Source organism: Mytilus trossulus, chromosome 4 (assembly GCF_036588685.1).
Source record: "Mytilus trossulus isolate FHL-02 chromosome 4, PNRI_Mtr1.1.1.hap1, whole genome shotgun sequence".
Lineage (NCBI taxonomy): Eukaryota > Metazoa > Mollusca > Bivalvia > Mytilida > Mytilidae > Mytilus > Mytilus trossulus.
In genome coordinates, this window is record NC_086376.1 from 18,766,736 (window position 1) to 18,792,971 (window position 26,236).

The 26,236-nt window shown below is 30.4% G+C and overlaps 1 protein-coding gene across 10 annotated transcripts in view; it reads left to right on the top strand.

Annotated features, from left to right (window-relative positions):
- LOC134714819 (sodium/calcium exchanger 1-like) overlaps positions 1-26,236 on the top strand; it is a 96,352-nt gene that overhangs the window by 67,869 nt on the left and 2,247 nt on the right. For 9 of the 10 annotated variants that reach the window (XM_063576409.1, XM_063576413.1, XM_063576416.1 and 6 more), the window contains 14 exons: positions 1,242-1,347; positions 1,840-1,870; positions 3,438-3,449; positions 4,955-5,083; positions 7,752-7,914; positions 8,663-8,780; positions 9,357-9,486; positions 10,177-10,191; positions 12,605-12,695; positions 18,228-18,309; positions 20,777-20,899; positions 22,314-22,389; positions 24,662-24,815; positions 25,725-25,900. In XM_063576409.1, coding sequence (XP_063432479.1) covers positions 1,242-1,347; positions 1,840-1,870; positions 3,438-3,449; positions 4,955-5,083; positions 7,752-7,914; positions 8,663-8,780; positions 9,357-9,486; positions 10,177-10,191; positions 12,605-12,695; positions 18,228-18,309; positions 20,777-20,899; positions 22,314-22,389; positions 24,662-24,815; positions 25,725-25,900 — 1,406 coding nt within the window. The remainder of the gene's footprint in view (positions 1-1,241; positions 1,348-1,839; positions 1,871-3,437; positions 3,450-4,954; positions 5,084-7,751; positions 7,915-8,662; positions 8,781-9,356; positions 9,487-10,176; positions 10,192-12,604; positions 12,696-18,227; positions 18,310-20,776; positions 20,900-22,313; positions 22,390-24,661; positions 24,816-25,724; positions 25,901-26,236) is intronic. The other variant, XM_063576410.1, reaches the window with a different exon arrangement.

The following is a 26,236-nucleotide window of genomic DNA, read 5'->3' on the forward strand; positions in this document are numbered from 1 at the left end:
AATCACACTGACTATTAGTTATCTCTGCTCAACAGTCTGAAATCAACAGTAAATGCACATAAAAATTTCTGAATTTGCAGTATTTTCAGAAAATATATCTATTATTTGCAATATGATATTAAAAATTACATGTAGTTCCCACCTCTGAGAAGTTAATTAAAGTTTGTGAGAAGTAGATATGACTTTGAGTATTCTAAAGTACAAAAAATGTACTATTTGTTTTAAACAAATTACATTCTCTCTATTTCTAAAGCCTTCTAACAAAATTGAGTTTAAAATAACATGATTCCAAATTTTGTCTGACCTTTATCCTTAAAAGGAGGAGTTATTTAAAGACAACTTTGTAAGTCCCTTGAATTCTAAAATATAAAAAAATTGCCACCAAAGACCATGTGTTTCATTATAATAAAAGTCTTAAGATGTGTACTTTGCATTTTAGTCATTAAATTGATGGTACTTGGAAAGGGAAGATGTGGCAATGTATTTTCTTTATATCACAATATTTTTCTATTAGACATTTTTTTAGGGTAGTAAATGAGAAAACATTCAACAGACCTTGTTTTTACTGCAATTTAAAAAAAAAAGAAGGGAAAATATGAAGAAAACACTCAAAACTCATTAGTCCAGTATAATCTGACAACACCATGGCATTAACACCAAAAAAAAACTAAAAGACTAAAACAAATTAACTAATTACATGAAAAACTAAAGACTGAGTGATATAATTCCAACCAAAAAATTGGGTTCACCTCAGGTGCTCTAGAAGGGTATCCAGATTCTGCTCCTCTAGTGGAACCCATCATGTTTAGCATCCCTTTTTAGTGAGTATTGAGCCCTTTTATACCCTTCATAAAGGCCATCCAAAATGACTAACTTTGGTACTATTTGCATGAGTATAAGGATTATTGGAGTAACTTGGCAACACTTGATGTATTATCATTTTATTTTTAACATTTTATTGATCCATTTTGTATCAGGCTCTTGTTGTATGAAGAAAATTTACTTAATATATTAGTATTATCTAAAGCAATTTCAGGGGCCACCAGTTTATGGCTCTCATCATTCCTCTTTCTTTGTAGAATTTTTTAAATGACTGATTTTCCGTTTAAAAAACCTTTTTTTTTATACGAGCTAGCTTTTGTATTGGTAGTTAAAAGCATTATATATGAAATAAATTGTTAAAATAAAAACATATGCAAAATAATTCCAAGCTGTTTAAGATGTTATATTTTTGTCAACAGACGACCAGTTATATGGGAAATTTACATTTTCATCACAAGTATATGAAGTATTAGAAAGCAAAGGTCAACTAGAAATAGACATCTTGTTCCATAGAAAGATACCTCAGTAAGTATGACTAGGATGAGCAAAAGTTTGGTGGTAATAGAAAGTATGTTTAGATTTTATATCCAAACTCAACAATATTCTTTTTGTTTTCATTTTTTTTTTAAACAAACATTCCTGTTAAATTTTGGCACAGTCCATTATGATATAAAATAAACAATACAAAATAAAAAGAATCGATTTGATATGAAAATCAAAGTACTGAAGTACTGAACATAGGATGACCACAAGTTCTTGTGTATGGTCAAAAGCACTTGTCTATCAGATCGGTTAGAAACCTAGAAATCTATGCAATAACAAGACATCGGAATTACCTCAAGATCATGGCGATGTAAAAATGAGAAATTGAGAATTATTTTGTGATTATGAGCTGATTTTGTTCAACAATGGCTGGAATTTATGGCATGCATTTAATACCAAATCCACCTTGACTATAGATTGCTGTGGAACGGTGTTAACTTTTACTTGATTTTCCCCTTTTTTTTTTCATTTTAGGAACAAGAATAGTGGTGGATTACAGATCATGGTAAGATATTTAAATTTTATGGATATTATACATGTATAATCATAATACAGACTAAGAGATAATCTGTAATAAGATGACAATGTTTGTACTTATTATTATGGTATTTGAATGCTATTAATATTTTAAATGTTAATCTATTAAAAGTGCAATTCCAATCAACAAAGTTTCTCTATTAAAATAATCATAATTAAACAATTTACATCATTTGGGTACACTTCCCTGAAAGAAATGTTCAAAATGTAATGCACTCCTGCTTTTGTGCTGATCGTTCATGTTTTGGGAAAATTGTAGCATAATTTCACCATGTGAATTTTGAATGCCTTTTTTTTACACTGTACTAGTTGTAAACTCCTCAAAAAAAATGTTTTCCCACATTTAAAACAGAAAAAGAGTGTTTTACTGAAAAAAAGAAAGCAAAAATTACCCATCTCATGATGTCTTTTTATAAAAGCAGCAAATAAGTTAACCAGAAAAGTATTTTAAAAATGCACCAACAATTGATGGTGTTACAATTATAAATAAGATATAGAAAATAGTCCAAGTTAAATATCACCCAACAAAAGCACCTAAAATCAGACATATTGAAAAGAAATAATTTAAAACACCCATTACTTTGGTTGACTTATTAAATTAAAAAGTATTTAAAACATAATTGATTTTGAATTCAAATTTAAAAATCTTCATAAAACTATTGAACGTTGTTTTTTTCTTCTTCATTTATTAGGGTATTATGGTCAGTATATATTTATTGTATACAACAGTTTTACTCTGTAGCACATTTTACATGGGAAAAGTGATAACCTTCCTTCTATATATATTGTACATGTGATGATGCCTGATTTTTTGTATTATGTTTAGATAATGATATGACATTTTTTTTAAACAAATTCTCCAAGTGGTGTATGGAGGAAAGACAGTAAAATGTTACTGAGTTTTGTCTCATTTGAAGATGGCTACTTCTTGTTCTTCCCTAATTTGCAGCATTTATCAGGACTATTTTGGAGGGAAGTCAGATACTCTCTGTGTAAATTGACTTGAAATAAAAAAAAAATTTACTTTTTATTAAATGAACTTTCTTTAGCATAGAAAAAGATGTTAATAGATATAAATCCATTAACAGAAAGTTGTGATAATGATAGGATTGTTGGCAGAAATGATTTTTCAGAAAACAATAAATGTGTAGTCTTTTTGTGTAGAAGTACTGCACAGTTTGGAAGAGAGGTCGCTTTAACACTCAATAGTTAGTTGTATTGACTCTTTCTTGCACGGCATTTTTTTTGACACTGTTGATGTTCTGACTTGGTGTTCTGTAGTTCCTATTGATAAGAAGACTTTAAATAGTCATAACGAAAAAGAAGTTAGGCCATCACATGTACCAACTCTGTATCTAGTGTGATTCTCTACGTAATCTAAGTATATGATTCTTCACCAAATCTTCTGTATGGAGATGCCACACTATATCCTCTGTATGCAGATGCCACAATATATCCTCTGTATGCAGTTATACACAATCTTAAACTTAACCTACTTAATCTCAAACTAACCATATAACCCAATTCTATTACAGGGAATACTGAAGGTAAACTTTGCATGAAGCTAATGGTTTAGATCTTCACTAGTACTGTTATTTTTATAATTGACATTTTGCAAAATGGATATGTTGGCATGATATTTTGTTCTTATTGGTTATTTAGAAAATAATTCCTCCATGGAAAGATCTCTTTTCAAAGGTTTTAGAATGGATTATTTTGTGCCATAAGCTCTCAAATCTTTTTGTCAGAATTATTTGTACTATAATAATGGCAAACATTGAAATTTATAATGTTTAATTTGGCAACGTCAATTACATTTGCAACAACAAATTGAGTATAAGGGTTAAAAAAACAATTCTATAATCAAGAGCAAAATTTAGTTTATCCTGAGTAAATAGAGATGAATATAAATATTGCATCTCTGAAAACTTGGTACCAATTAAAGCCAAAGCTTCATCCTAGAATAGCTACTTCCAAACTTAATATGGTTTTATCAATCCTGCTGCATATGGCTTCTGATTGTATATGAATCAGGGTGATTGTCTTTCAGAAAAATTAATTAGATAAATCACTTGTTTTGAAAAAAAATATGGATGCATTTCACACAACTGACAATAAAACAAACAAAAAGAATAATTGTGTTATGAAAAAAAAATGGATGCATTTCACACAACTGACAATAAAAACAAAAAAAAGAGCATTTCATTCAATCAATTGTATAGAAACATTTCTAACTAAGGTTATTCTCAGAATTGTGTTTTTATAACACTGCTGAATAATACATGTCATATGGTTTATTGACTAAGTATTATATTACGCCTATTATTTTTAACACTTTTATTTATTTTGATCTCACTGTTTATAGAAATATTAAAACAATTTGTCTAATTATATACTGAATATCAACAGAACAAGTGATTGTAAATATGTTACTTCAGCATTAGGAAAGATCTTTTATTGTTTCACACATAGATTTTGAACGAAAATAACTTCCCTGTACGGTGTACTATAGTATTAATGAGTTATATTAGTCTTTTGGGGATACATAACTAAATCAGTAGTCAAATAATAAAACCATAAATAATCATTTTCAACAAACAAATCCTAGTTTAGTATTGGTAAATAAGTAACGAGATATGTACATCTAGCACTTAGTTAAAGTTATGTGTATCTGTGTTCACTGTTTGTTACAACCCTCATAATTAATATGTTCTACTATAAGGGCTTACTTTTCAATTGATTTTCCCTAGAAATTTTGACTCCATGTCGACCTAATATGCTTTCTGGAAATTTGCAAAGAAAACTATACACCTTCATGTCTCACTTTTTTACCATATTTGAGATAAAAAAGATTAATTTCATTTTTCAATACTTTTCTACCATAAACAACACATTAAAAAAAACAAAAAAAAACCATTTAACAATTTAATAAATGATAGAAGTGTTAAGAAAATGCATTTTTGTAAGATTTGAATATTTTAGATGATACACTCAGTCACATGTTTAAACTGTGTTTAAATGCTAAATTATTGATCCTTGTTAATTTGTATAGAATGGCCAGACAGTAATGATGAATGAAACTGCTGTGGATCAAAAGTTTAAAGATGTCAGTGTAGAGTATGAAACTAGAGAAGGTTCAGCTAAAGCAGGAAGTAAATTCAAATATACCAGTGGAACTCTGGTGAGTACAACTTTTACTCCTAACCACATAGTCAATTTAATAAACTGGTGGAACTCTGGTGAGTACAACTTATACTCCTAACCACATAGTCAGTTAAATATACCAGTGGAACTCTGGTGAGTACAACTTATACTCCTAACCACATAGTCAGTTAAATATACCAGTGGAACGCTGGTGAGTACAACTTATACTTCTAACCACAAAGTCAATTAAATATACCAGTGGAACTCTGGTAAGTACATCTTATCCTCCTTTACATGTAGTGATTTTAATACACAAGTGGATCTTTGGTGAGTACAACTTATAATCTTTTACATGTAGTGAGGTAAATATACCAGTGAAACTCTGGTGAGTACAAGTTATACTCCTATACATATAGCAGTGTGGGCCAGTAAAAAAATTACTTCACAGGCCCAAACTGCAAATTGGTAGCCCAATTATTTTACTCAAATTTTTTTCCGTGTTGAGCCATAAAAAATGAAAAAAACCAATATAAATTGATGTTCTTAATTCTACATCAAACCTTGCTGACACATAACCCTAAACAACACATTCCCAGTCTTCATTGTCACTGAGTTAATGAAACCTCATTGTCCAGTGCCTATATAATATAGATCAATATAGGGTTTTGAAGTGGAAAAAGTGACCTCTCCGATTCCATGAGAGTAGCGAGAAGTGAAGTTCCATTCGATTGCATGGGGATTTCGTGCCCATCACTAAAGATTTTGTTCTTGCGTTTAAAATTAAACAGTTTTCTGCGAATTGATCTATTAAAATTAGAACTGGGAATTTCCGCGATAGTCTATTCGGTCAGTCATTTCAAAAGTTTGTATTTCAGTCCAAAATGTCAGTGCAAAACAAAATCAAATGACCTTTTATAAACGTAATATTTTCTTATCACTTGTTTCTGTCTTTGGTGGTGTACCATCCACAATCGTATGAAAAATATTCCACGGCCCCAACTTGTCTGGCAAAACAGCCGTTGGACGTCAGAGTAATCTCGGACTACGTACGGATAGAAACACTGATTGAGTGCCTGTGTTTGTATCCGTGTTTGGAGTTCCCTTGTCCTTGTTTGGTTTAGTGGGTCAGACGAGCTTTTACTGTAAATGGCTGTCGTTATTTTTTTATAAAACACAATTTGTTTAGCGATTGCCAGTTAAGCGTTATTTGACCCACTTAACAAGCAATATCACGCACATGTTTGTCAACGCCATGTTAACTGGTTAATATTCTAATCAATGCACTTATTTATCTTCTACATGTGTATCCTTCCAATTATGGAACACCTCCTCAACTTGTACGTTTTAAAGATGTAACCAGAGGATTTCCGAAAATGATTGTTCCGAAGTTGGGATGTGTTATTTATAGGAGTAATTACGATTTTGAGAATAATAATGCACTCGCCCAATGATTATTTTTGGGTCAGTAACTATCTATCTTTTTACACTTTCTAATCGCCCAATCAAGGTTTTGGTCGCATTTGGCGACCAGGCGACCGGCTGTGTCCTACACTGCATATAGTGATGTGAATATACTAGTAGAACACTGGTGAGTACAAGTTATACACCTTTATATGTAGGGATGTGAATATACCAGTGGAGCTCTGGTGATAACAAGTTATGCTCCAATACATAAAATGATTTTAATAGACCAGTGGAACTCTGGTGAGTACAAGTTATACTCCTATACATGTAGTGATGTAAATCTACCAGTTGAACTCTGGTGAGTACACTTTATTTTCCTATACATGTAGTGATGTAAATATACCATTGAAACTCTGGTGAGTGTATGGTATATTTGCAAAAAGGCCACTATATTGTAAGGTGTAAATATTTGTCTGTCTGTCCTCAGATAGATGTAGTGATATAAATATACTAGTGAAACTCTGTTGAGTACAAGTTATGCACCTTTACATGAAGTGAGGTAAATTTACCAGTAGAAATCTAGTATGTACAACTTATTCTCCTATACATGTAGTGATGTAAATATATCATTGAAACTCTGGTGAGTACAAGTTATACGCCTTTACATGTAGTGAGGTAAATTTACCAGAAGAAATCTTATCCTCCTATACATGTAGTGATGTAAATATACCAGTGGAACTCTGGTGAGTACAAGTTATACACCTTTACATGTAGTGATTCAGATATACCTGTGGAACTCTGGTGAGTACAACTTTATTGTTCTATACATGTAGTGATGTAAATACACCAGGGGAACTGATGTTAATGGGGAAAAAATTCAGAACTGGTAGGCAAACATCTGTATTATTTTACTGATTTTAATAAAAAAATAACGGTACCAATTTTTAAAATATTTCACTGATTTCCTTCTTAAAACTTTTATTTAGGCTGATAAATGCAATTTACAAAAATTAGTTATGAGAAAATCAGCAATGTTATTTTATTTTTGATTTTCTGCTTTTGATGACAGTAAAATATATATATATATACAACTCGTCTAAACATCAACCCAACAATGTTAGATCTGTAAATTTACTTTCGCAAATTTTTGGTTCTTCCCTCGCTGGGATTCGAACCCATGCTACTGTGATATCGTGACACCAAATCGCCTGCACTGCAGCCGTCCCGCTAGACCACACGATATATATATATATATAAAATGTATTAGAGATGTTTTAACATGTCTTATATTATATTTGCAGAAATTTGCAGAAAATGAGTATAAGAAAACAGTTATAATACCAATCATTCAAGACAATCAGTACACAGGGAATGCAGATTTCTTCATCCTTCTGAAAAATCCGTCCTCTGGAGCAGGAATTGGTGATCCAAGTGTTGGTAGAGTTAACATTGTAGATGATGATGGTAATATACATGAATATTACTTTGTATTGAAGTGGTGCATTTGACTCTAACCTTAATTGATTAGGATTGTCAGTTCTCCTATTGAAGGTTGATGGTTTTTTTCCAGGCCTTCCAGCTTCCTTCACCAATAAAAACTGGCCGCTACAAAATAGCTAAAAAGTGGTGCTTAAAACACCAACATTCAATCAATCTTTGTAATGAAGTATTGATAGGTATCATACATATGGTCTAATTCTCAGATACTATAAGCAAAAGACCACTATCTTTTTTAACTGAATCATTGTAAGGTATATATTCCTGACCGGCTGGTTTCATCTGACCTTGACCTCATTTTCAAAGACAATGTTCAGTTTTGTGTTTTGGTCTATTTCTCAGATACTTTAAGCAATATTTCATTTATATTTGGTGTATGGTATATTTGAAAAAGGGCCACTATATCTGTTGTATAGGTGTAAATGTCTGTCTGGCTGAGTTGATGTGAGTGTGACCACATTTTCATGGATCATTGATAAGTTTATGTGATACTTGTAGTCAAATCTTCATTTCACAGACTTTCAACAGGAATTCACATAAAAGTAAAACAGGCATGATGTTTCAGCATGTGGATTGTTGTATATAATTTTTAGGCACAAATCACAATAATAAATCTCGTATTATTGTAAAAAAATTATTATAAATGCATTTTTGATATACAGTATTAAAGTTTTTGTTTTATCAGGATGTTATCTTGTCTTTATCTGTGTTTCAGCACCTGGTGAGTTCCAGTTTCAAGACAGTCATGTTTTTGCAAAAGATGGAAAGATTACGGTTAAAATTATCAGGGAAAAGGGTTATGATGGAAAGGTTACTTTGGAATATAGTACACAGTAAGTGATTGTCACAAATATAAATCTCTTGGTGTCCTGACAGATTTTATAGATAACTATCTAGGCTTTGATAGGTCAACCTGCTATCATGGCTGTAAGACCTTGAAAAAAACTTTCGAAAAATATCACTAAATATTTAAAAAAGAACTGTTGAAAACATTAATAAGCGTTAACTAAATAATCTTGGATGTAATAAATAAGCCAAAAAGGGGAAAGAATACGAAGTCTATGAAATAGAATTAAATGTATAATAAATTAATTTAATTTGTCATTTTAAAATTTAAGGAGAATTGATATGATTGTCAAAAGGCAACACAACAATCCACCATGATGTTGATGTATGCACTACTACAGATAATAACAACTTGAAGACATATACCCATTAAAGATAAATCTGCTGAAAACTAGAACGAATATGCAGTATGGGCTTTACTCATTGTTGAAGGCCGTACAGTGACCTATAGTTGTTAATGTCTATCATTTTGGTCTCTTTAGGACAGCTGTCTCATTGGCAATCATACCACATCTTCTTTTTTATATATTGTTAGTTAGTAACTCTCTCTATTATTATTTCAGTGATGTGACTGCAGTTGGGGGAGAGAGTTTGAAGGAGAATGACTATGTTGCTGTCGATCATTCTCATATAGAATTCAAACATCAAGAAAAGTTTAAAACCATTGATGTCAAAGTTAGCAAAGAGGCCAAGGTACTAAAACTCAATAAATATCATCAATGTTGTTTTAATAGCTTCAATTTCTGTCTTTTTTTGCAGCGACTTTTTCATTGCATAAACAAAAATCCTATAGTCTTTGCATGGACTTTAACTGTGGCTGATTGTAGTAAATAGGGCTATTAAAGTACATTTATACTTATTATTTGCATTGGTATCAGTGTCCACAAACAGTTTTCTAAAACATACAATTTTGTAACCTGACCTATCAATTGCTGATAATGTTTTTATTCAACAAATGTTGACTGTTAAAGGAGAATTTATATGTTGAAAATGAACTAAATTGCTCCTTGATTATTTTTATTAATTTGCATTGTTTTTATTTAACTCTAGTTAATGAGCCCTCCTTTTTTTTTACAGAAGCAGGTCACATTGAATTGTCCACTTTTAGGGAAAATATTGTAATTAGTATGAATAAAAATATTAATGTATGGTATTGGTAGACCTCAATATAAAATTATACTGATGTAAATTCTATAGTCCTTGTTTAACTTGGAGGGTTTTATTCATGAGAAAAATATATATTTAACTTGAAGGGTTTTATTCACGAGAAAAATATACTGTGTTTAAATATTAACATGTTGTCTGTGTGTGTTTGTGATGAGATTTTATGTTTTTGTGATGAGATTTTATGTTTTTGTGATAAGATTTTATGTTTTTGTCTAGTTTGAACATGGCCAGGTAACATTTTCACTTTCTGTAAGAAGGAGCAGTAATTGTTCTTTTTCAACAAATTTCTTCTAAAGTTTGGTATGAGATATCTTAGTAAGATTCCAGTCAACATTTGTTGATTGTTAAGTTAACAGAGAATTTATATGTTGAAAATGAACTAAATTGCTCCTTGATTATTTTTATTTATTTGCATTTCTTTTAACTCTTTAGTTAATATTTTATCTGAATAAAAACATCAAAAACATCAATGCTTGAATTAGCCTCTCATGCAGTTCATCACATACAAAATTTTTCACATTTTGTTCTTTAGCATCTTGTAACTGAATGTACATCTTCAAAAAGAAAGGCATTTTTCTATTAAACAAATCAATTGATTATAGATAAAAGTTGATGTTATATGCTGCAGTTTTATAATTTTTATGCCCCACCTACGATAGTAGAGGGGCATTATGTTTTCTGGTCTGTGCCTATGTTTGTGCGTCCGTTCGTCCCGCTTCAGTTTAAAGTTTTTGGTCAAAGTAGTTTTGACTTAATATGCATGTTCCCCATGATATGATTTTTCTAATTTTAATGCCAAATTAAAGTTTGGACCCTAATTTAATGGTCCACTGAACATAGAAAATGATAGTGCGAAGTTAAGGTTAAAGTTTTTGGTCAAAGTAGTTTTTGATAAAGTTAAAGTCACATCAACTTGAAACTTAGTACACATTGTCCCTATGATAGATCTTTCTAATTTTAATTCCAAATTAAAATTTACCCCAATTTCACGGTCCACTGAACATGGAAAATTATAGTGCGAGTGGGGCATCCGTGTACTATGGACACATTCTTGTTTTTATTAATTATTATTTTACTTGAACATTTTTTCATTTTACTTCTTATTTTTACTGTGTTGAAAATTTCTTCCACTGCTTTTCAGTTTTGAACCAATTTTTTTGTTGCTTTTAGTTTAATGCTTGATCAAAAGGGTTATGTACCTTAATTTTTACACCTGCAAAACTTATTTAGATATGTTGGTAATCTATGCCATTTCAAAATATCAGTTGCTGACTTTGGGCAGCTGTACTACATAGACATATTGCCCTTAATTCATACAATGATGTCTTTTCACCAAAGTGTTCTGTTTGAATATATAATTATTTTCCTTTTATTGTGGATTTTTTCAATTATTCTTGTCAATATATGTATAAAATGGACTCCGTATTCACTTCAGTTTTATTTTTGATGCTTTAGAATATGAATAGATGGATGCTTTAACTATTGTTTGACTTTCTTGTTGATTAAAAGCATGCATTAGTTACTGATAATACAAGTTTGCATGCATATTGTTTAAATGTAATTTCAATAATTTAATTTTTACACACTTATACACACTAAAATATTGATATAAGGGGAGACAGACAAGAGAATACATTAGAGTTTTCTTTCTGAGTGATACCTATCCTTTTTAGTTTGCTTACTAGTTGTTTTACCCTAAAACAAACATTGGAAATTGTTCCTATATCTTGCAGTCACCTTTATTTTAAACTGCTAATGACAGCTGCTTATATACCCTTTTCCAAGCTATGCCTAGTACATCAGCTTGCTCAATAGAAATTACTCTGTCCTTTAAAATTTGTCACTCAATAAAATTGTTTGCCTGATTCAGAGTTCGTGAAATCTCTGGTGGTCCTTGAAGAAAGTCTACTGGTCCTCACAATTTCTATTGAAAAATACTAAGACTGTGGCAGTCCTATGCAAAATTTTGTGGTAAAATCCTGAGGACTGCCACTCTTCACGAACTCTGATGATTAAGTTTACAGGAAATGTTTATAAGATGGTAGGATGTTACTTTAACTTCAGACAGTTGACAGTTTAGGAACCTTATTTATATGTTTTTTTTCTTCCAGAATTTTGAAGAATAGTTTTAGAGTCAATTTTTAACTAATTTTAATTCCATTCAGAAAAGATAAGATAAAGATCAGATCAATAATTTTATATATTTTCCCAGAACAAGCAAAAAGGAAATGTGACATGTCCTTGCCTTTCACTATAGGCCACTGCATTTATGCTACTTTTAAACATCACTATCACAGAATATATTATAAGGGATTGATAAAAGCTTTGTTGAAAAACTCTATTTTTACCGAATATATTTCATAACTTTATACTAACAATTAAAAATATTTGATGACAAGAAAATATGTTAGAAAAATTGATAAGGGAGAAATTGTTCATGTATTATTACATTAGCAAATGAAGAAATTTTAAATAAACATTGATGCAGCTAACTAGCATATGTTTTATATATAGCTTAAAAAATATAAAATCTGTTACATCTATACAGATCTATTCATTCTTCATAACAAAATTTAAGTTACTATAACTACTACACTCCTCCTTTTTTATGCAGGTAAATTGTAGATTTGATTATTTATTGCAGGGTTCCAAGAGTTTTATTGTGACCATTAAGAATCCATCAGTTGGAGCTAAAGTAGGAAAGACAGCTACAGTTGTCTGTCATATAAATAAAGGTAGGAAACAAGATTTGCATTAAAAAAAAGGAATTTATTAAATTAAGTTGTTCTCTGAAGCCAATGTCTAATTCCACAATAGTAAAGAGAACAACTTAGTTCCAAAAGTCAGTAAACATGAAGTGCTCAGACCACTCTCTGAGTCTTTCCCATACATTTCCTTCGTTATGGTTCTTATCTTATTGTGTCTGTTTAAGGATGGATTGTTCAATGACATCATTTACGCATTTGTAAAAAACCAAATAGATAACTGAGAGATAAACATGTCTGCATGAAAGAATGTCATCTAACTGACCTTGTTTACATGGTTCATTGATCAAGGTTTAAATTCTATTTCTTATTTCCCTTGACCACCTCTTCACTTCACCTTGTTATTTGAAGTTTCTTTCTCCTTAGATACCAGTCCACCTCTACTGGAATATTTATAGTTGTTATTTTTTATCTTCATTAATTTCTCTCCATTCTAACACTTCATTCATGTTTTGTCTGATTAATAAACCGTTTGTGAAAGATGGGGATTTTTTTTTATTGACCAATAAAAAAAAACTATGGCTGCAGTGCAAGTTAACTCTCAACCAGGAAGTAAGAAAGCCATCTGATTTTTAAGGACGTTTGTGATAGATTTGAATTAGAACAGTTTTTTTAGACATTAGTGTCACTAATAGATAAAATGTGAAGCCAAGCTTGAAAGTAATACTTATAAATGGTCTCAAGAAATAATTGGCTTTTTAAATTACATCAATTTAGTGTATTGATTAAACTTCAGATTGTCAGAACTTGGCCAACAAAAATTTAATTAATCAATCAGAAGATTTAAAAACTAATTTTGTAATCTCTGATGATAAAGGTAATAAATAACATAATTTATTTAAAATTGTTTTGAAGTTTTTTTTGTTTTTTTGGGGGGTTTTTCAACTTTGTTGCAATTTTTTTACATTTTTTTTTTAACAAATTGATTAAGCCAACTTTATAAGGATTTCTGAAATTTGGTTTCAGTGTTTAAAAAGTTAGCTATACTGAATAATGCGTTTTCAAATTCATCAAGTAACAACTTCCTGGGCGAGAGGGGTATCACCAGTGACCAGCTAGTAGCTCACAGTTTCACTTGTTTGTTAATAAATTGTATATCAATGACTTATTAGGGACATATTATTGTCAGGCTGTCATGTACATTTTGTCTCAACAGTGACCTTGTTTTATCTTTTCAACTGTTTTTCACAGTAATTTGACTGCATGTGGTGTCCGTCTGTCCATTTCATTGATTGACATGATTGAGTAAATCTTAACGGGTTGACCAGATTGACAATTTAGTAACTTTTACTGACTATTTAGTTACTTTTACTGACTATTTAGTTACTTTTACTGACTATTTAGTTACTTTTACTGACTATTTAGTTACTTTTACTGACTATTAAGTTACTTTTACTGACTATTAAGTTACTTTCACTGACTATTAAGTTACTTTTACTGACTATTAAGTTACTTTCACTGACTATTAAGTTACTTTTACTGACTATTAAGTTACTTTCACTGACTATTAAGTTACTTTTACTGACTATTAAGTTACTTTCACTGACTATTAAGTTACTTTTACTGACTATTAAGTTACTTTTACTGACTATTTAGTTACTTTTACTGACTATTTAGTTACTTTTACTGACTATTAAGTTACTTTTACTGACTATTAAGTTACTTTCACTGACTATTAAGTTACTTTTACTGACTATTTAGTTACTTTTACTGACTATTAAGTTACTTTTACTGACTATTAAGTTACTTTCACTGACTATTAAGTTACTTTTACTGACTATTAAGTTACTTTTATACTATTAAGTTACTTTCACTGATTATTAAGTTACTTTTACTGACTATTTAGCTACTTTTACTGACTATTAAGTTACTTTTACTGACTATTTAGTTACTTTTACTGACTATTAAGTTACTTTCACTGACTATTAAGTTACTTTTACTGACTATTAAGTTACTTTCACTGACTATTAAGTTACTTTTACTGACTATTAAGTTACTTTTACTAACTATTAAGTTACTTTTACTGACTATTTAGCTACTTTTACTGACTATTAAGTTACTTTTACTGACTATTTAGTTACTTTTACTGACTATTAAGTTACTTTTACTGACTATTAAGTTACTTTTACTGACTATTAAGTTACTTTTACTAACTATTAAGTTACTTTTACTGACTATTTAGCTACTTTTACTTTTTAGTTGGCCCTAAAACAGGTGCAGGTAGGTACAAAAGCTTGGTGTACACTAGAATAAACACCCACTGATTATGTAGATGTGACAAAATTGTGTACATATAAGTTTTATAGTATACATGTTCTATTTTTGGAAGCACTAGCTGTAAGATGATAGTTCAGACACGAAGCTCATGCTTAGGGAGGTTTTAAAAGGGTATTCTTTGTCGTTATAAAAAATTTAAAAAAACATTAATAATTTATTTTGAAACTGCAAACCCCAATTTGATAAAAAAAAACAAAAAAAACCAGTCAAACTTGTACTTCTATAAGTAAAATATCTTCCAAGTTTTCCCTTATCATAAAGCTGACTCTTTTATCTGTAATGTAAAGCATCTATAACACACTCTTGTTTTGTCAAGCAATTCTGTTTATTAAAACTCATGAGCCTTGGGTAAGAAAGCAACTGAAAGTGCTGTCACACAGTTGTTCGTGGATTAAAAAAAGAAATTATTACTCTTTCATGTTGGCTTTGAAGAGCAATGTTTTACAAGTTATAGGATTCCTCTCTCAGACACATGTCCTGTGGGGCTTTGGTGGCCCATATTGGTTTTAGAAGTTACTTCTGTAATCACTAGCCAGTCAACACTGAGGTTGTCGTCAGTCGAAACCCTGCTTGTGCAGGTGCACTCAACTCTAATCTTAATTCACTAGGGTTGTCAATTTTCCTATGGAAGATGGTTTTCTCCTGGCATTCTGGCTTCCTCCATCAATAAAAACTGGCCGTCACAAAATAGCCTGAAAGCAGTGCTTTAAATCAAATCAAATCACTTGTCTTGTTGTAGGCCTTAAGTTGCCCTTGATTTTTCCATATTGATTAAGTTTTGAGGTTGTTTACTTGACCTTTACCCTGGATCCCTTTTGATTTACATTTGCATTTAGCAGAATTAAAAATTCTGTGTGATGAAACAAAATAACCCAATGAAATGCTGTCTTTTTAAATGTTTAATAAAAGATGGGAGATTTGTCTCATAATGCACTCAGACCACATCTTCTTATATATTTTTATATATATTAACGATGTCAGTAGACCAAAAGTTCCATACCTGTCAGAAAGGCAATGTTGTGAAGCGTTTTTATGTTCTAATGATTTAACGCAAATATGATAGATGATTTTGTCGATTAGCAAATGTTTCAGATGATTAGTTCAGGAAATTGGTTGTTATTTTTACTTATGGTCACTACAATCTTGCTTTGGTCATTATCAGAAATGTTCAGTTGAAGCATATTGACATTATATATCATGGAGTCAGTTACTTGAGCTGATGGACAAAGATATATTACAGGCAATTGTTTAAGTTCTAACAATTTAGTCTCCATTAAATTGTAAACAAAAAATTATACAGGGGTATGCAATCCCATATTTTTTTATTTATAAAATATGGAAACCTAAAAAATAAAAAGGAAGTGTCAATGATAAATTTATTTTTACCATCATGGTACAATATGTAGGGTGATATATTTGAGAGATGGAAATAGACCAGGATATTTAATTTGTATGAAACTGAATTATTTTAAGGACAGAAAGTTTAATTAGAGTATTCCTTCGCTCTTTCAAATTATAAAGAAATTTACATAAGTGATGTTTAATGCAGTAGTATATGGTCTATAAGTACAAGTTGTATTTGTTGTATGTTATAGTCTTATACTATATACATGTATCAGTAGTAACACATTGGACCTCCCTTTCATATAGTGTTGCTTTTATTTGATTTCTAGATGTGTGCAATCAGTTTTGTTTTAGGATAGGTTGTTTATCATAATTTGTATACTTTAGTTCTTCTTAAAAGTTAGTTTCAATAAAACATTGAGACATTTAATTTACTCACATCAATCACGACCACTTGCCTTGTGTCTGAGTCACTATTAGTTCTTAAAAATATTATTTCACTTCATGAACAGCTGTCTTATTTCTTTCTTTGGAAGTAAATCAGCCAACCCACCAAAAAGTAGGTCACTGCTGATCTCTGTTAATTTTTCTTTGAAACAAACTATTCTTGTCTTGTATGATTTTAAATTTTAGTCTTTCATGATTTTGAATTTTATTCTTGTATGATTTTAAATTTTAGTCTTTCATGATTTTAAATTTTAGTCTTGTATGATTTTAAATTTTAGTTTCTTGTGTATAATTCAGAGTTTAGTATGACGTCTATTATCACTGAACTTAAGTATACATATTTGTTCTGGGGCCAGCTGAAGGTCACTCGCTCCTCTGGTGTCTGCTCTATGGTCGGTTTGTTGTCTCTTTGACACATTCCCCATTTCCATTCTCAATTTTACTTATTTATATTGTAAAGTATAACCAAAAAGAAATGAACCATAATTCAAAAATCAAAAACTACAACCAAAACTGTGATCAATTCAGGAATAATAAAATAATGGTTTATTTTTACAAATTGTGACTAGGATGGAGAGTTGTCTCACAGGTACTCATACCACATCATCTTATATCTATGAAATAAACAGTCTTCAAAAGTTCAAATTGTTTTTCAGAAATTAGTATCAATATTTAAATTTTGTCTTGTTTATTTGCTATGAAGGTCTTAAGACTTCTTGCATTAATGGTATAAGAGTAACAATGGCCTGAATATACTAATCTTTAAGATTAAGAAGCATAATACTTCCTATATGAATAATTTATGAACATTCAGGGATTTTTTTAAATTTTGAACCACTTTTAATTTACACCTTTTTATTGCATTTATTGTTGGCATCACACAGTTTCTGCCATTTTTAAAAAAACAAATAAGTTGATAATTCCTTGGTACATTTGTTTATTATAAGTGGAACTCTCTTATCTAAATAATTCATTTTTTTTTGTCTTATATGATTACAGAACCCAAAAAACTTTTATTTTACCAGTAGTCCCAAAAAAACATCTAGGTTCAACAGAAATATTTAGTTTTTAGCAATAAGCAAAATTCAGCTTATGATGAAACTTGCCAAATTGTTAATTACAGTGGCGGATCCAGAAATTTTCAAAAGTGGGGGCCCACTGACTGACCTAAGAGGGGGGGGGCCGCTCCAGTCACGCTTCAGTGATTCCCTATATAAGCAATTGTAAAATATCACATTAAAATTAAAACAAAACATCTTAAAATAAAATTGATTATAATAGTCCAGGTTATTTTGGTTTTTAATTCTATTTGTTATGACTTTTCATAAGCATTTTATTTCAATACTATAACTTTGTTCAAATATTTTATTTGCATTTATATCCAGATATGCTGGTCACTATTTAGTTTTCAATGTTTGTTATTATATTTTTCAGAAACTTTAGACGACAGAATAGCTGATGTGGTAGCTGATATGGAAGAAGAGGAAGATATAACATGGGGAGCACAGTTTTATAAGTATGTCAATAAGTATTTATAAATATCACTATTTTGTGCATTTTTGTATTTGATCTTTTTTGTGTTAATTTTTCATATCATGCTTCTCACTTGAGATAGAAAATGATCACAAGAAACTAAGGCCAGGTTTTTTAATTTGTTGGTTTAAAGATTTTCCCCATGAAAAAGTTGGGCCTGTCGGTCGAAAAAGAGAAAAAAAATCATCATGGAAGACAGAAAAATATGCAAAATCAATATATATTTCACCTTTCTAACAATATGTTTGTTATGCTATTTTATCATCATTTCTTAAATTTTAGTTCTATGAAATATTATTTCACAGCTGTTATAAATATTGCATGACATAGTCTAATAATTTACAGTAATAAAAAAAGGGGGGGGTGCAAGGACAAAGACGAAATTAAATCGTCATTTCAGAAACAAGAAAAACAAATTTGCGTAGCTCTTAATCAATTCCAGAAAACGTGAATAATGATCTTCAAGCAGGAAAACTCATAAAAAGAAAAAAATGTAAAAATGTCATACAAAAATAAGTTTCAACATACCTGTCATAAACCTAATAGACTCGTCCACTGGAAAAACGAGATTATTGGGTTAATCTGTTGTCTGGCATTCCTGTTTTTTTTTATCAAAATGGACAATAATTTTTTTATTATCTATGAAACAAGAAAATTACAAATGATTTGTTAATCTTCAGTACTTTAACTTGATGCCTTCACCCTGTCCACATTTGGACAAGTCTATTTCTATGAGATGATGCATCTTACAGACTGATGACAAATAAGGGAAATGAACTTATTATGTTATTGGTTTTAGACACAAGTTTCGTTCAGCAAAAATTATTTGCGCAAACGACATTTCAAGGTCAGTTATAAGTGATTTGTCTTTTTTTAGAAACGTAAACTGGAAGTTTTATTTTTTCACAACAGAAAGTGTTATTAATTTTTTTAGTAATTCATGCTTTTGATTTCATAAAAAAAGAATATTTTAATTATTTTTCAGGAATAATGCATTTGTTCGGGTCGGTGGGAATAAAAAAGCATGAAAAGTCAATTTTATTTTTATTCTGGAAATCGGCAAAATCAGTAAACCAACAAATTAAAAAAATCCTGGCCTAAAGAGGAGTGTCGCATTGCTAATGAAATTGAGATAAATTTGACAAGGTCATCATAATTAAAATATCGCAAAAAACAGCTAGATTATCATTGGTCATTTCAACTCAATTGGTTTTCTTGCTTTCCCCATACCACTCAAGCTAGAAAATCAATCTAGTTGAAATGATTAACAATAATCTATAAATCTGCAGTCTGACCTGCACAACAGTCTCTTCTGTGTCAATGTTCAATTGTTGCAGACTGAGAGACATATTGGACACTAATCTGACTGTGGCATTGAATGCCATAGCTTTATGGATTATACATATATATATGAGATACAGATGCCTTATAATCTAAAGTTTCTTACATTGATACCAGTGGACAATCGGATTTATCCAATTGAGATAGTTAAATTAAAGATTTTAAAGTCCTCGCTGAGGCTTGGACTTTAAAATTGATAATTTAGCTATCAAGATTGGATAAATCTGATTACCCATGAGTCACTATGTAAGAATCTGTTTCTCTAATGATTAAAAAATAAATTATAATGTTTTTGTTAAACAAAAATCCCCTTCAAGTGCCTTCTACATTTCCCAAAGTTGTCAATTTCATTAACACCAATAAGCATATTTTGATTCATTCAGTTAGCTGATTAAGGTTATGACTATTAAACTCATCCAATCATCTTTGGAGATCACAAGCAACCACACAGTTGATTAATTTTTGTTTATTGTTTATATAACGAGTGCAGAAAGGTATAAATTGTCAAAAAATTAGTTACTATATCTACCTGTTAAATTGAAAACCATATTTAATTGGGCATCGTGAATTTTACCCATTCTTAACTAATTTGTATAATAATGTGAGGATAATTCACATTAAATAAATAGACCGCTTTCTATACAATACAACATTTTAATTAATAATTCAAACAATTAATAATAAAACAACTATTAACTGCTATCTATCTATTTATTATTGAGTTTCTGACTTATATTATTTCTATAGCAATGGTTTTACAATTATTACTTGAATTTTTTTTTTGCATCTTTTATTTCATAAAATACAAAAAACGTATACTAGTATATAAATTAAATTCACAAACATCACAAGACAACTAAAATGTCACTAATTATGCATACAATAAAGTTAAACTCAACAATCTGACCTTAGATATATTCAGTTACTTCTTATCAGACCGTGCATTCAAAATATTGTAAAGAGTGCTTTAGCTGTTAAAATTGATGTGCTGTGTAATCAAATTAAGACGCATGAAATTATGCAAGTTTTGCCTTCCTCTGAAAACGCGATTTAACGGTCAGGCCCTTTAAATCGAATTATGTTGATCATGTCTATAATTGTCTTTACAGTGCATTTAGTATTGGTGGAGAGAAAGATGAAGAAGGAAACAATATCACACCTAAATGGCATGAATTTCTATTACATTTCCTTACTTTCTTCTGGAAAGTTGTAGGAGCATGTATACCTCCAACGTAAGTATATATATTAAATGTCAAAATTCTTATAAGGTTTCCAATGAACTCAGTGTCTCGCCTACTTTTGCTGGAAGTCACAAACTCAACAAAAATCTAGGAAAAAATATTTAAAATTTCCCTCTAGATACTATCTTATGATTATAAGATGATTCTGTCCAAGTTTGGTAAAATCCAGGTTAAATACTTTAAATACAGACTATGTAATGTTAACTGGAAGAACAAATAAGTTCATTTATAGATGATAATCAGAAAAACTTCTAGATTCTAGATTTTGATCATAAACCAGCTTCTGTCTGCGTTTTGTACAAATTTGGATACTTTAATAAATTTATTAAAAATTTTAAAACTTTAACCACAGAGTGAATGTATTGTTAACTGGCAGAAAAAATTAGTCCTTTTATAGGTGAATTATACAGATAAACCGGATTTTTTTCAACAAAATTAACTTCTAAATTCTAACTTATAAGCTTACATTAGCTACTTTCCAAGTTTGGTAAAAATCCAAGAAACTTGTTAAAATTTCAAAAACTTTAACCACAAAGTGAATATTTGTGAAAGGCGCCAACGACAATAGAATGTAGGATCGCTATGTTTCACTTTTGTGACAAAAGTTGCAGGCTTGACAAAAAAGATTCTGAAATTGCCTTGGTATAGATTCAAGGTCAAATGATTGAGTAATAAATCGTCTAATTGAGAATCTATACCAGAGCCAATTAAGCAACAGAAACACGTTTATTAGGTAATGGATTAACTTTAATTAAAAATAAAATCTATGTAGTTGAATGTCATATGATTTAATTGCATTGATTTTATAATCATCATTAATAGAATTGCAACATAGTATGGTTTATCAGAATGAAAACAGAAGTGCTTATAGAGAACGAAACGAGATACTATAAATCTTATTCTGAATTCATCTCTGCTAATAAAAATTGAAGCTATTGAACTAAAGATTTCCTCAATTTATTATAAGTCCCCTACCGACTAAGTTTGAACTCTGTCTGGCTCTCTGCTGTTCATCTATCAGTCCAGCAAATCAGTTTTCCACACTTTTTTCTTGGTGTTTGTTTATATTGGATTGACATGGCTACACTAGCCATCAATTTAGAACTGAAATTAATACATCTGACTAAAAGAGACTGTGTTGAGGACCCATTGGTGGCCTTAGGACCTTTGATGGTTTTATGCTCTTTGGTAGGGTTATTGTCTCTTTTACACTTTCCCCATTTCCATTCTCAATTTTATGGTATATAGACATCCATGTTGCATTGTTGGAAAAAGAGCTTAATTGTAAAAGACCATTTGAAAATGCTGAATATAATATTGCATAACTAGTGGAATATTCTGTTGTTTTCTCTTTGAATCAGATGCACTTATAATTCATGCTAATGCACTTCTTTTTTATTTTCAGGAAATATATGGGAGCATGGCCAGCATTTGTTCTTTCACTGCTGTATATTGGAGTATTAACATTGTTTATTCAGCAAGTATGTGTTACCTCATTTTCTTTTCACTTCATAATATCAACTGTATAAAAACTAATCTCATAAAATTACAGACAGAAGAAAAGCACATTTCACAGAGGACTACACAAATAATCCATTAGAATATTTCTGACCTTATTTCATGGTTCAGTGATTTATATTTATATAGCCCCACCTACGATAGAAGAGGGGCATTATGTTTTCTTGTCTGTGCGTCCATTCTCTCATCCTTCTGTCTGTTTGTTCGTCTGTCTGTCCCGCTTCAGGTTAAAGTTTTTGGTCAAGGTAGTTTTTGATGAAGTTGAAGTCCAATCGACTTCAAACTTAATATACATGTTCCCTATAATATGATCTTTTAAATTTTAATGCAAAATTAGAGCTTTTACCCCAATGTCACGGTCCACTTAACATAGAAAATGATAGTGCGAATGGGGCATTCATGTACTGGGGACACATTTTTGTTTATAATGTTGTCAGCTACTTCCTTTGGTACTTTGAAATTAAAACAATTGATCCATTTCTGAATGAAATACTTTCCTTATCAATGCAAATAAGTGTACATGGTTTGCTTTATGAAAAGAACTCACATTTTTATTTTCATAGTACTGTTAATTCAGAAATTATTGTGTACATATATCATTGTGATTTTGTCATTTTAGAGTAAAAATTCAAATTTATTTTTGTGATATTGAAAAAAAATCCTATTTAATTCATATAAAAAAAAATTGCAAGTTTAGATGATTGCACTCATAACCATGTAGCATTTTGGCAATATTTTCAGAATTTACAGTATTTTTTCCCCTTTATTAGTTATTTGAACCTGTTTGACATCAACCAATCATATTGACTCCTAGGTTAAATCTGAATCAACTGGTAAGATTTTGTCATTAATCAATTTCAAAATAAAAGTTTAAAGCAGCCATATCATCTTATGTCTGATTTTAATTTTGATGTGTTTATTTTTGGGGTGGAGATTGCATTCACGCAAACAAAACCTTTATTGGACTGACTTGATAGTCCCTTACCAAAATGTGCTAACATGTTGCACGTAAGTTACTCACGTTAGAAACTAACATGATTTCACATGAGGCTTTTAACATACAAATTAGGTGAGCATTTTGTGAGCAAAAAAGTTGCACATATGAAACTAACCTAATTTGCATGTTAAAAACCTCACGTGCAAATGCTCACATGAGCTTTTGTTTCACATGAGCATTTTTATCAGATTGCTCATATGAGCAGCTGCTAACATGTTGCACACGTGAAAATTAGTTCCAGATGATGATGATTAAATTGAATCTATAGATTAAAACAAAATGGCTGCTTCAAAATAGGATAACTTTTTAAATTTAAATGAAGATTTTAAATAATTGAAAATAAAATGAAATAGAAATGATAACTTACAAATAATTAACCACTGTGAGTCACACTGGTTTTTATCAGAGTCCAACAATTCCATAAAGTTCAAATAGCACAAAATTTGGCTTAAATTGTTTCATCTCCATCTCCCTCCAAAATGATGCTTTGAGTTTGAATTTACAGGAAGTACATGACTGGGCATGTCATTATAAAAAAGGTCATATGAGCAATTATCTATGTTAGTTTTAAATGATAAGAAGAATGGACAAAATTTTCAAAGTACAAAACTAACATAAAACTAACATAGATGATAAAAGTTCACCTGAGGTTTGAATTGCACATATGAGCATTATGTTAGAATTTTTTGTGCACATATAAACTACCAAACTGCAAATGTGAGCAATCTGATTTGCATACAATTCTTACGTGCATCTCATTTGCTCCACATGTGAAACTCATGTGCTTTTGTTAGCAATTTCTGTAGGGGGTGTCTTTTTCACTACTAAGTGAGCAAAACCTTAGTGAATATTGAATACATTTTTTCTCCATCATTACCATATCTATATTCAAAAAATTCAAATCAGTGAAATATGTACAAAGATATTTAAGTTACCAATTGATATAAATGTAAAAAAACATACTTTTCAAGAAAATATCAAAAGTTGTGCATAAAACATGACTCTATCAATGATGCAATCTCTTTCTGAATATGTTTGTCAAAATCATTACAGAAAGGACACAAGTTTAAATAACCAACATAATGAGCTACTCTTCTGATATAGATATATATATCATTTTGTTCTAAAAAAAACCCAACAAAGTTCATTTTGTGCTGATGTGGCATAAAGCAAACATGAATCAATCTATCAAAACAAGTGATTTTGAAAAATAAATGATGTTTTTATTTCTTTTGTAGTTAGCTGGCTTGCTTGGTTGTGTAATAGGTCTAGAAACCAGTGTTACTGGTATAACTCTCATTGCTCTGGGAACCAGTTTACCTGATACATTTGCTAGTCGTACAGCAGCTAAACAAGATGAGCACGCTGATGCAGCCATTGGCAATATTACTGGTAAAAAATATGACATTTTTGTTAACCTTCAAAGTTTGAATCTGAGAGACCTTTTACTTAGTCATTCTTATGTCTGTTAAAATCATTCTTAAACAGTCACACTTTTGTTTTGATATATGGGGTATGAGGACTAATTTCATGATATTTAAGGGGGCTTCATATATTAGAAAGTTATCTAGCAGCTAAGACTGGAATCTTACCTTTTACATAAACAAATGTACTCAAAACTGTCAAAAATTGCATTCTGCTAGTCTGCCTTTCAAACCTGTACTTTGTTTAGAATCTTCATATCTAGCAAACCAATATGTATCAGATAATTCATTTGTGTAAAATAAGATTTTAGTTCTATCTTATATAATAGAATAGTAGGAAAGACATATCACTGAAGCTTGTGTTAATCTTTTTAAGACAAGACTATGTCAGACTGAATACTTATTTATACATATATGCCTCTCATTGTCTGTGCCTTTACTTTATCTTGGGCCAAGGAGTAAGTGGAGACTATCATTTTGTTAATTTTGCTTGGAAGTACATCTTTTATCAATGTTTAACATCTATACATTATCTGTCCCAATAAAGTATAGAATGTTGACCACTGCACAATTATAAACTGATGTCATGAACTGAGATTGTCCAGATATTATTAACCATGTGATGTCTATTTCTAGGCATGATCTCAATATCAGTCCTACTTTTACATTAGCTGACCTTAATATTGCTTTTTCAGGAAGTTAGGGTTGTGTTGAATAGTGTCTGACTGCTTTTTAAAGTGCCAAAAATAGTTAAGCAATGCCAACTGGCAACATGTATTATAAATGTATTGATAACTCTTTGAACATGTTTTTTTCTATTTCAAGATAATTTTAAATGGTAAATTGATATATTAAAGCTATTACATAATATTTCCAGGTAGTAATAGTGTAAATGTATTCCTTGGACTTGGTTTACCTTGGGTGTTAGCCACCATGTATGGAATAGCTATTGATAAACCGTATAAAGTGAAAACAGGAAACCTGACAGTCAGTGTCATTATTTTCTGTGTTTTGGCAGTTATCTGTATAGCTACACTCATATTAAGGAGAAAGGTTGGTATAACTTAAAAATTATAGGTTCTCTTATTCTTTACCAATTTATACTTTCCTGGAAGGGGTAGTATTTTATTATAATCAATGTGTGGTTTGTTTTACCCTCAGCTGCCACTATATGTAATGCTTACATTGAAAGAACAAAATTGTTTTCTACTTGTCACCATAAAAAAAGGATTTCTCTTCGCCAAAGGCGAAAAAAAAAGTTTGTCCAGAAAAAAAAACCCATAGCCCCCCCCCCCCGTGTTTTAAATTTTTAAAAATACATATAAACTAAAAACACAAAATTAGATCACTATTAGAATGGACAAACAGAAAACCAAATGTATGCCCTGT